The following is an 11845-nucleotide window of genomic DNA, read 5'->3' as shown; positions in this document are numbered from 1 at the left end:
TATATATATATATAGAGAGAGAGAGAGAGAGAGAGAGAGAGAGAAATTAGATTAAAAAAACACTTTTTATTTCTACAAAACTGGGGGTTTCCGTCATATTTGACATTTCACGAAATTTTTATAATTAGCACAGTTGCGTGGGTTAAAGATAGACAAAAAATTTTATAACAGTCAAGAATAAATGTGGCAAAATTATAACAATTATAGAAATAGCCTATTATTCTTCAAAAAACATAATTTCAAAGGACAATAAGAGCCCTCCAATAACAAAATCATACTCCACCGACGCCCAATAAATGATTTTTTACCCCATAAAGAAAAACTGGATCATTAAGAGTAGGGAAAAGAAACTACTTTTAAAGGGCAGGAGATATTTAGATACCTATATGATATTATTGAATTTTGTGCCATCATCAATCAATTTTTGTCAGTTAGCTTGGCATTGAAATAGTATCTTCACCAATCAGTTAGTTACATGGTAATAGTTAAAAGGAATTCTTTAATGATATATTTGTTCAAGAAAATCTATCAATCTGTTTGAGTGAAACATAAAATTCAACACTATGAAATTATTTTCAGACAAGCTTTAAATAGAGAATAGTTAAACAATTAAAATTACAATTTATAACTTATAAATGCCAGTGGGTGCTCAAGAAGAAAACAAGTTGCCTAAACGGATTTTTAGTATAAAATAGCTTATAACGCCATATAATTTTAATTTCTAGCGGGACATTATTATTTGTTAAAATTTTATGGCTTTAACAAATGTTTGTTTAGATTTTTTTATCAGCTGCGGTTAAGGAAAAAAACCTAATAAATTCCTAGTCCATGGCAAAATAAAGTAAATCTGAATATTTGATTTGCACGATCTCAATCAGAATTACTAGTAAATTAAGTTTGAATCTTTTAATTTTAACGAAACTAATATTTGCAATGCTTAACTGTTAGAAATTTCTCTGAAAAAATTACTAAATAGCAATTTATTTAATTGTTATTTTACCATATTCAACCGAAACACTCAAATAACCATTGAAAAAAAGATGATATTCAAACTGTTTAGAGTGAGAAAAAAAAACTTCTATTGATTGTTTTTTCATAATACAGTTAAACAACTAGTTTTCTATCCGCACCAACTACGCCCACCTTATAAAGCCATTTTGTAACGTGTTACTGGGTACATTATGTAGCTGAGATGGCTACTCGGTCAATCTCATCACCCGCTGAACAGGGGTTCGAATTCCTTTATTGATACTGCATTCTTTCTTTCAATATATGAAGAGTTATCAGAGTTTTGCACTTTTTAATCGGTGAGCCTGGGAAATAAGGTTGCAGTCATTGACGCATAAATAGCGCTGCACCCGCAGGTTCCCAATGTCTTTTTAAGTTTCATTTCTATGGTTTAGAAACTATGCTAGTCATTAATGGTTACAAAACCGTATAGTTTTGTATTAACGGTTTTTAACCGTACCAACTGTAAACTGATTCAAAACCGTAAAGGAATAAAAGTGTTTCAAACCATCTCTATGGTTAATCGGATGGACAGAATGCTGCAGCGTATTTTACCATAATTTCAGAATGAAAATTCTAACAGTATCGATGGAATAACTGAAAAAAAAATGGAATTTCAAAAATCAACTCAAAACTTTCGCAGAATTATAAAATCAAAATTCAATTAATATGGAAATCTCTAATTTGGTTTTAAAAAAAACATGCAAAAAAGTGTTTAAATTTTTTCGTAATAACAAATGTAACACGCTCAGTTAAGTTAACTTTTTGAATGGGTGCGAGACAAATTTTCAATTACTATTATTTTATTTCGCTTTTTGAAGGATTTTTTTAAATTTTAGTTTTGGTCAAAGAAGTAATAACTTTTTAAAATAGAAAATCTTGCATAACTGTGCAAGATGAATCGCTGCACCGTCTATAAGGACTTGCATTTATTTTTCCTTGATTTAAAAAAATAATAATAAAAATAATGAAATACGTAAATTTATTTTTTATTTTCTAACCATCGTTGCACAGCCGATACACTTTTTGGGGGTTTACGACTACTAATGTTCAATTCCGTAGCCTTGCAATTTTGAACCCCATTCAGAAGACAAGGGAACTCTCAGATCAAGTATTGAGAGAAAATTCGCCTTCGTAGAGGACTTTTTTGTGAAACTAACTCGCATTTGCGTTACACGCAGAGGAAAACCACGAAAATCTCCAACGGGTAGCCCAACTGCAAAGGGACTCTAAGCCATGGTCCACCTACCACTGAGGATATTTTACGACAGCACTGTTGTTGGAGCGAGCCGGGTGCAGAAGTCGTATCTACCAGCCATCGCTGAGATTCGAACCCGGTTCACCTCATTGGAAGGCAAACGCTCTATCCCCTGAGCCATCACGGTTCAATGAAATATGTAAGCAGTGATTGCCGTATTGAAAAGAGATGAAAACTCCAATCAATCACAAAATAATATATTCTAAGGATTGAAATATGATCTAGTGTACAAACAAATAAAAGGGGTATAATTAACTCATTTTGGAATTATTACTGTTTACACTAATCGACTGTGGATACCCACTTCTTTTCGAAAATTATGTAGATGAATTAAAATATTTTTAACATAGCAATTTTTTAAGTGAAACTTTTTTTTAAAATTTATTTATTAGCAAAATATTAGTTAAAACTTAAAGTAAAATCGCAATTAACGATTCAATTCCAGAAAATTGATTACATAGGAAGATAAAATTGATGTCAAAGGAAGAAATAAGGGAGCAAAAAATAATCTCTTCCTTTAAAAATTTACTTTGAAATTACTTTGTTTTGTTACGGAAAATATGCTACTCTAAAATAAAATAATAATCTGTATATTTTCCTTGCGCAATAGGGCCATATAGTTTAAATTAACTAGTTGAAATCTATGTATTAGAAAAATACACACAGAAGAAATTTTGTATTAATGTGCGTATGAATAAGAGATTAAAAAAATATTTTTTTCAATAGCTATTTTTGAAAACTTTATACTCACATCTTCATTTCATTTTTTTAAATTTTCAACAGCGAATACACAACTAATTTAACTCATTTAGGTGAGATTTAAAAAAAATATCGAATTATAGTTTTTAATAGGTTAAATAATTAATTCAGAAAACTATCAAAGTTTATTGAATTTTTTTAATAAGGTTTTGCTTATAAATAAACTATCAAATCGCAAATTGCCTTTTCACATGCAATTTGTGTTTTGATAGATAACCTACCTCTAATAATTTTTAAAAAAATTATATAATTATCTTTAGCTAACGAAAAAAAGTGAAGTAAAGTGTAAAAAAGTGAAGTGAAGTGTAAAAAAGTGAAGAAAAAAAAGTTTTTGAGCAAAAGTTTTAGAATCTTTTAAAAATGGAAAATTGTATAGCTCAGAAACAAGGTTATTTTTTAATTTGAAACAAATTCTACATTTTAAATATATACCCAGTTTTAATCCAAAGAATTGTTTTAAAATTTCACAGCTATCTATAATAAAGTAATCTAACTCATGCAAAAAATTATAAATAATTCATAAAAGATTTTATTATTGACTCTATTATTCTTGTTTTCTTCTTTTTAATGAATAAAAAATGAATACACTAAATAACACGATAATCAAAATGAATTTTATGGCCTAAATGGTGAAAAAAAATTTGAAAGAAAAAAAAGGACTAAACAAAAACAAAAAATGAACTAAAACAAATATTTTATGTTTGATGAAAAAAAATACTTAAAATATTTTTTTATTTTTAATGTTGATTATTTTCTTTCACATCTGTTTTAAATATGAAATAAATATTTAAGGAAGGGTCACAAAATAGTAAAATTAAATACAAGAAAATGTTTTCAATAAGTTTTAATTTATCAATTCAAAGATAAATAAAATAAAATAAAGTAAATAAGTATTAAATAAATCTGCAGATTCACTTTTTTTTTTTTATCTAGCGTGTTATTACAGAAATTAAACGATCAACTCAGATTGTAATTGAAAATCAAAATTAGTCTCCTTCTCAGACTCCGAAAAAAACAGAAAAGTAAATAAAAGAACAAAACTTACTGTCAACTGTTGCGATTTGGAGTTGTCAGTCTTTGGCGATTTATAATTAGGCATTTCAACCACTCATTAACTTCGGAATCGTTTGAAGTCCTACTATGACTTCAAACATTCCGCCTGCCATTCAAACCTCACATTTATTCCTCTGACAAAAGTGAATTCGATCGCCACTCCAAAAAATATTCTTTTCAACCACTTACCTGAAGAGAACTAATGTGATCGCGATTACTTTTTTTCCCAGTGGTTTCGCTTTGAAGCGCCCCCTCGTGGTTACGTCGAAGCACTTCATTTGATTTCCTAACTGACCACAATTGATTCCAAGAATCGCAAGAAACAGGGATTGTCGTTATTTTCTGATATTCCTTCATACACGGTTGGGTCATGTTAAAAAGGGGTAGTCAAACATGGTTGAGTTATTAGAACTTTTGGAAATTTTCCCAGATCAGTAACCTCGAAAGAAGTTTGACAAAAGAATAATAAATGACAGACGACTGTAAACTTTTTTTAGCTGCGGCAAAAAGTTAACTGTCCAATTTGTTACATAACCAAATCATCTATTTAAAATTTAATATCGCTTAGTAAATATCCATAATTACATGAAATATTCGAAATGAGCAAAATCGGCCGATCAATCAAGTAAAATTTGGAAGAAAATTAAAAAAAATGGAAAGTGAAAGTTTTTAACAGTTAGGTAGGCCTCAAAAATTAAATGAAAATTTGTATTTATGTTGGCTTTTTCGGAGAGAAAGTAAATTCACGTTTTAGAGCCTGTATTATTCAGCTTATTTTTATACAAATGAATTCAACTGTAGTATAGTTCCACAAACTAAGTGTCGTAATTTTTACTAAATGTAATGTCCCTTGTGTCGTAATTTTTAGTAATTAAAACATATTCATTACCATTGTATTATTTTATTTTAAACCCGGCGTTTAGCAACCGACCCATTCTGGAGTTTACGACTATCAATGTTCAGCTTTGTAGCCTAGTAATTTAAAAGCCAACCCAGAAGGCAAAGGAACTTCTGAATCAAGCATTGCACTTTTTGAAAGCACAAGCCCCTATTTGTGTTATATAGAAACCACGAAAACGTCTTACGGTTAGCTCGACGACAAGGGGATTCTAACTCATAATCCGTCTGCCACTGAGAATATTTTATGTCAGTACTGTGGTAGGTGCGGGGAGGGAGCAGATTTCGTATCGACCAGCCAAAACTGTGATTCTGACCTCGGTCACGTCATTCAGAGGCGAGTGCTCTATCTCCTAATACACCGCGACAATTAGCATTTCAAATAAAATAAAATTGGGAGCAGATTGTGAAAGTTAGAGTACAACCCTTTCAAAATTGTATGTCTGGCATTATCAAAAACAAACTTAACAGGGACAGGTTTTGTAATAGATCGAAAAAAATCAAGACATAAAAAAAACAGTAAAATCAGGACATTTCTTGGTATGAGGCATGATATTGTATATATGGTATAATGATACACACGTAACCAGACTAACTAAAAAAAAAAAAGATAAACGACTCAAATAAAAAAAAAATTGTAATTTTTTTATTTAACTGTATTAACAGCAAAATATTAATAAATATGTTGTTTTTAATTTCAAAATTACTTTGTTTAGAACAGAAAGTTCTAACAGGATTAAAAGAAATTATATTGTTTAACACATCCATTATAGTTAAAAATAATTTTAATAGCATAAATTTTAGATTATAATATAATAGTCCCATGTAAAAAAATAATAAAAAACACTTCATCCTAATTAAAATAAGAAAAGTAACCGAGATATCGATATTTAAAGTTTGTATCCAATATGAGTGTGATATTTGTTTGCTTACAGTTCTATTTGATCAACAAAAAGTGCATGTACTTTAAGATTCAATTACTTTTTATTTGCTATGTGAGTGCAGTTTAAATAAAAAACAAATATGAATTAATAGTATTAAAATTAAACGCAGTTTAAATATCGATATTATGGAAATAAGTGTCCTATTGACTATTGAAAGGAATATATATGTAACAGAAAAATTCACTTGATATTAGTAAATTTCGACAACGAGTTGGCCGCTAGAAATAGCATCTCGGTAAGTGATGTTAAATGTAGTTAAACTATACGCATTCCGTCCACAGTGACGTAAGCTATCCTCAGCATAGAGTATATTTACATAGAGTACAGCTTATTTATAACTCTATGATCCTCAGTGGTAGAGGATCATGTGCTAGAGTTGTCCTGCCATCAGACTAACCGTGAGAGGTTTTCTACTCCATAAAACGCAAATGCGGTTAGTTTCATCAAAAAGTTTTCTACGAAAGCTAGTTTGATCCAGGAGCTCCCTTTGTTTTGTGTTAAGCTCAAAATTATTAGGTTACGGAGTAGAACATTAGTAGGTGTAAACCCAAATTTGGGACGGCTGCTCAACGACAGTCATAAAATAAGTTATGCTTAGATTAAAGTGAAAGCAAAAACAATTCTGCTACAGTTAACTTACACATATTGAGGCAACCACCTTGTAATTTTCATTGATTTATACTTACCCCTAAGAATGTCACTTACCTGGTTCTTTCACTAAGCTCTTCAGTAGTGTCAGCATTCGCGTTTTAGATTTGGGTATGATTTCGTAAAGTTGTTCAGTACTGGTTTTTTTATTTACCTCGTACGAAGAACGGTTATTAAGCATAATCTTTAAGTTGTGCAATTTTCATTTAGTAGTACAATTTTCTTAATTCAGAAAAAGAAAATTTTGTGTGATAAATACTTTTTTTAGGATGTCTAATTTGGTTATAATGCATGCATTAAAAAGATCGAGATTTTATAAAACACGTGTTAATCCGATATAATAACCTTTTAAAACTCGATGGAAAAGTCACTTAGATTAACTATAAACTGAACACAAAGAGCTTTAAAAGTGATTACTAAAATTTGAAATTCAGGTATCATAATTTTGTCGAAATAAAAATATTGGGATTTTTAAAACTTCGTTAATCGGAAATTTATTGCGATAACCACCGAAAAAAAAGTGATCGAAAAACTACATTAATTTACATTTGGCTCGCTACAAAATGCGCAATTCAAAATTTTCAAAAAAAATTATAATTTTTCTTATTCTATTCAAGAGCTGCCGTGGGCCGCAAATTGAGTACCTATCATAGTGTATCATTTCTGGATCATACGCCCCTCCCCTCGCACAGCGGGTTTATTATTTACACTACTGTTTATAACCCTTGGATCAAGAGGTATTCAGTGTGTAGTTTTTTTGAGATTGCACACTGTATATGAAACTTAATTTGATTAAAAACTTGAATACTTACCGCAATTTTTAAAATTTATCACTTTAATTTAGCTACGTTTTTTTATGTAATTAGAGATGATAGTTTCTAAAAATAATAATATTAGAAGAGGTAATCATCTATAATGAGTGTTTTAATAAAATTAACTAGAAAAATCACTAGTAAGAAGAGTAAAATAAGATTTAAAAAATAAAAATTTTGTTTTATAAATTTGTTTAAAAACTCGGCATTACTTTCGAGATTACATATATATATATTTATTTTTTTCGAAATACGAATTCACTTTAAAAAACAAATAAGATTTTTATAAAATAAATTATATTTTTAATACAAAGAATTTCTTTTAAGAAAAATAAGAACGTTTTTAAAGCTATATAGTTAGCATGTTTTTAAAAAATAATTAAAAATATTTTAAAAAAAGAAGAATGTTTTTAAAAAATAATAATATTCATAAAAATAAGAATTTCCTTAAAAAAAAAAAACAATATTGAAAATTAGATCTTCCTTAAAAAAAAAAAACTTTGATTCTAAAACCTTAATAAGATTCTTTTAAAATATATATAATGTTATTTAAAATAAGAATTCCCTTTTAAAAGAATACGTATGCTTTTCAAAACAGGAAATTCTTATATTTCCTAAAAAAAAAAAAAATTAACATTTATTTTTTAAAAATAAATTTTAAAGATAAATGCGTATAAAATTTTTGATTGTTGAAAATATAATTCAGTTAGTTCTTCTCGCTGTTTCAAACATCCTAAGTGTATGATCTTGTAATCTCTTTTTTCTAAAAACCTTCCACAGTTCCAAGTTGAATGGTTTAAAACTAAAAATTTGTTGAAACGATTGCAAGCGAACCTTTCAAATATGAGGATGCTCTTCCTCGCCCTACATATTTCATTCGGATGAAAACTGGACCCCAAGGATAAAACAACTTCAAAAATTTTGTTTACTATTGTTGCATCAAAAAAAATATATTATATAGTATTAATCAGTTAATGTTACTTTAATACAATTAAAATTAGCAATTGAGTTTAAGATTTCTTTAATCAAATAATTTTACGGAATGATCAATTTTAAAATCAAATAAAAGAGACGAATCAATAATTCTGAATTTACGCAAGTCCACCTTGCATAATTTGCTATTGCATTGGAATAAATAATAAATAGGTATATGATCCTCGAATTCATCACCATAAAAATTTGATAACATAAAATTGTTAATTGAATTTCTTTCCAAGAAAAAAAAGTTAAAACAATGAATACTGCAGGTAAGGCTTGATGTCTGAACTAGGTAAAATTAGTAGATGGTTCTCGCAAAAATTGGAACTATCAAATTTTTGTATTTCTACTAACGATATTAATAAAAATATAATGGATCAAAAATCAAAACTTTTCGGTTTTTCAAATCTATTTCATTAAATATCTGAATTTTTGTATTCTTAGAAAATGGGATAATCACTCATAAAAATCAGGACAACTAAGAACCCTGCAAGGAAACGACATTTTTCTGATTGAAGTAAACATGACCCTTGCAAAACAGAATTAAGTTTAGTCTTTCAGATTAGTTAATTTATAAAGCTTTTTTTCGCTCAATTAGTTAATTTTTGTACACTAAATATATATATACTTCAAAGGGTTTTGCAAGCAACAACTCCGATTCAATAAATTATAAGCACAATAAAAATCATAACAGCAGACTTAATTTTCGCAGTTTCTTGTAGACAAGCATTAATAGTTTAAATGTTGGAAGTTTTGATTTACTGCAGTATTGTTTACTTTCTTAGTGATTTAAGCATGCCAGCTATTTCTATTGTACATATAATAAAACAAGATTGAGAAAATAAGCTTGCTCCAAACATAATCTAGAAAATTTTAGCACTATCGATTAGTTTGAGATTACTTGTACCTGCATTGATATTCAATATTCCACAACTGAAGCAAATATAGATATGGAGTTTAATTGAACCTGGTATAATGGATATTCGTTAAGATGCCAGAAGATAGTCAAGTGGTCTTGATAAACGCTAATCGAATTATTAATATAGGATAAAAAAACGAAGAGTTTCTCTCTCTTGTAAAAACAAGAACAGTTTGCTCCATCATCCTGAAATTCGGACACCGGCTGCTTGGTGCAAATTTAGCCTCCGATCCTGAAATTTTCATTTCGTTCGGTAGAGTCGCATGAAAAATTGAATCCCCCCCCCCCATTGTTAAAAATGAGACTGCTGCATACATTTTCTTTCTTTCTAACAGCTTAAAGATTACCTATATATTTGCTAGCTTATAGCTCTAATTAAAAAAAAAACTTTTTTTTTTCCTTCCTAGTTCTTTAAAACTTAATTTCTTTTCAGTCATGCCAGACAAACTCGATGATCAGCATGGACATGACAGCATTGGCAAATTACGCCACAAAATCAGTATTTCTAAAGCTATCTAAATCCGCGTAATTACTTCGTTTATAGTTATGATTTTAAAACATGAATCGGTAAATCTAAATAATTTAAAAATCATTAGCAATTGAAGTAAAAGAAATGATTTATTATGCTCTGTATTAAAAAGAAAAATTAATGGAGAAAGGGCATTCATTGAGCATAAAAAATTGCCATACTATTATAGACACCATTAATGTTTAATTACATTTGGTAAGAGGTTTGGTATACGTTCAAAAATACATAATAAATAGAAGATACTTATTCTTTTAGGCCACGAACCATGAAAAATCACTACTTGATTGATTCCATTGTGACTTAATTCATTTTGGCAATATGTACAAATTTTATTTTATTTTATAACCGTCGTTGAACAGCCGACCCAATTTCATGGGTTTACGACTACTTACGTTCAACTCCGTAGCCTTGTAATTTTGAACCAATCCAGAAGACAAGGAAACTCCTGGATCAGTACCCCCAGAGGTATTGATTTGTTGTGGGAACATGGAGGACTTTGAGACTCGACAGATTTAACGTGCATCAGTCACCATTTACTACACGGGGAGTCTTCGGCCGGCGAGGATCGAACCCACGACCTCTTGGATATGGGCCCAGCGCCCTACCGACCAGGCTATCCCGGCAATATGTACAAATTGAAATAAAGAATTAAAATAAAGTACTAAAAAGGCAAGAGTAAATGTGAAATAGTATTAATTCGTTTAAGAGAAACTTAAAAAAATCGCCGATTATTGATGCCAATGATGCTTAATTAATTTTGGTAATAAGTACCAACGAAAAATTTTTTTTTTAAAAGCTATATATTTTAAGTACGATGTGAAGCAAATTTAATAATGACACCAATTCATGCAGGAGAAAAGTAAAAAAAAAAAAATCGCTACATTATTGACGTCAATTAATTTTTTTTTTTTTTTTCGCTATGAGTGCTAAATAAAATGACAAAAAAAAGTTCTGCACTACAAAATAAAATTATTAGACAAACATCGTCTAAGAGAAATATAAAAATCGCCATATTATTGACGCTATTACTGCTCAATTAATTTTAATAATTGCTTATTGAAATTGAAAAAAAAAGCTACGTTATAAGCAATATTATGTCAAAAGCACTTGAACTAATCTATGAGAAACGCAAAAAAATGTCCAACTATTATTCATGCGGATGATGCTTAGCTAATTTTGATAAGTACTACTCGAAAAAAAAAAAGCTATATACTCTAAGAACTATACATCAAAATTAATAGAGAAATGGCACTAATTCGTTTAACAGTTAAAACAACAAGAAATAGCCACGTTCTAGGCGCCAGCGATACTTTCGGTTACGGGCACTATTACCATTACGGAAATATGTACAAATATAGTTAGAATGTATTATATTTAATGCCTATTAAAATTGTATCAATGCCGCGAAAATATAGATACTGTGAAAAGAAGTTTCCACGTTCCCGGGAGAAAAGTGATTGTGGGTATCACGAGTCTTCCTTGAGCAACAGCATCATTCCAACAGATTCTGAATAGAGTTAATCTTTATTTTTAAAAGATGAACTACCCTTGTCCTACCACCGGGAAGGGCAATATATATAATAGCAAATTGAAAAATATAGAATTATTTTAGTTTAAAAATTGTGTTGGTATTAGTCTTTTAATTTTGAGCAGGCTTTACTGATACCAATTAGTCAAAATCTGTTTAAACTACAAGTAACGAACAACAATTACTTTTTAAATTTTTAAGCAATTATATTTAAATTGTTAAAAAAAAATATGTATAATTTGCTTTAAAGTTAATGAGAGAAACAAGTTAGATAAAATTATATTTTCTTAATGGATAAATTAAATATAATGAGCATGTATGCAAGAATAAGGCATAATAAATTCTATATTATGTTTTAAAGAAAAAAAAAAGGATCTTGTTTTTCAAAAGCAAGAAGTATAAAAAAGAAATCATGGTAGTAGAGGTTAGATGATTTCTTTATATGTCAGACCACACATTTCAAAGAACAGTTTAAGCAATTTCAACTATATGCAGCTCATTAAACATTTAAC

At 29.1% G+C, this 11845-nt stretch overlaps 1 protein-coding gene across 1 annotated transcript in view; it reads right to left on the bottom strand.

Annotated features, from left to right (window-relative positions):
• LOC107450648 (kinesin-like protein KIF19) overlaps positions 1-4290 on the bottom strand; it is a gene marked incomplete in the record, with an annotated part of 76142 nt that extends 71852 nt beyond the window's left edge. The window contains 1 exon segment of the mRNA XM_043039640.2: positions 4071-4290. Coding sequence (XP_042895574.2) covers positions 4071-4124 — 54 coding nt within the window.
• Between the last annotated feature and the right edge of the window lie 7555 nt (positions 4291-11845).

This window comes from Parasteatoda tepidariorum, chromosome 7 (assembly GCF_043381705.1).
Source record: "Parasteatoda tepidariorum isolate YZ-2023 chromosome 7, CAS_Ptep_4.0, whole genome shotgun sequence".
Lineage (NCBI taxonomy): Eukaryota > Metazoa > Arthropoda > Arachnida > Araneae > Theridiidae > Parasteatoda > Parasteatoda tepidariorum.
The sequence above is the reverse complement of the archived record's forward strand: the minus strand, read 5'-3'. Positions and strand labels throughout refer to the sequence as shown.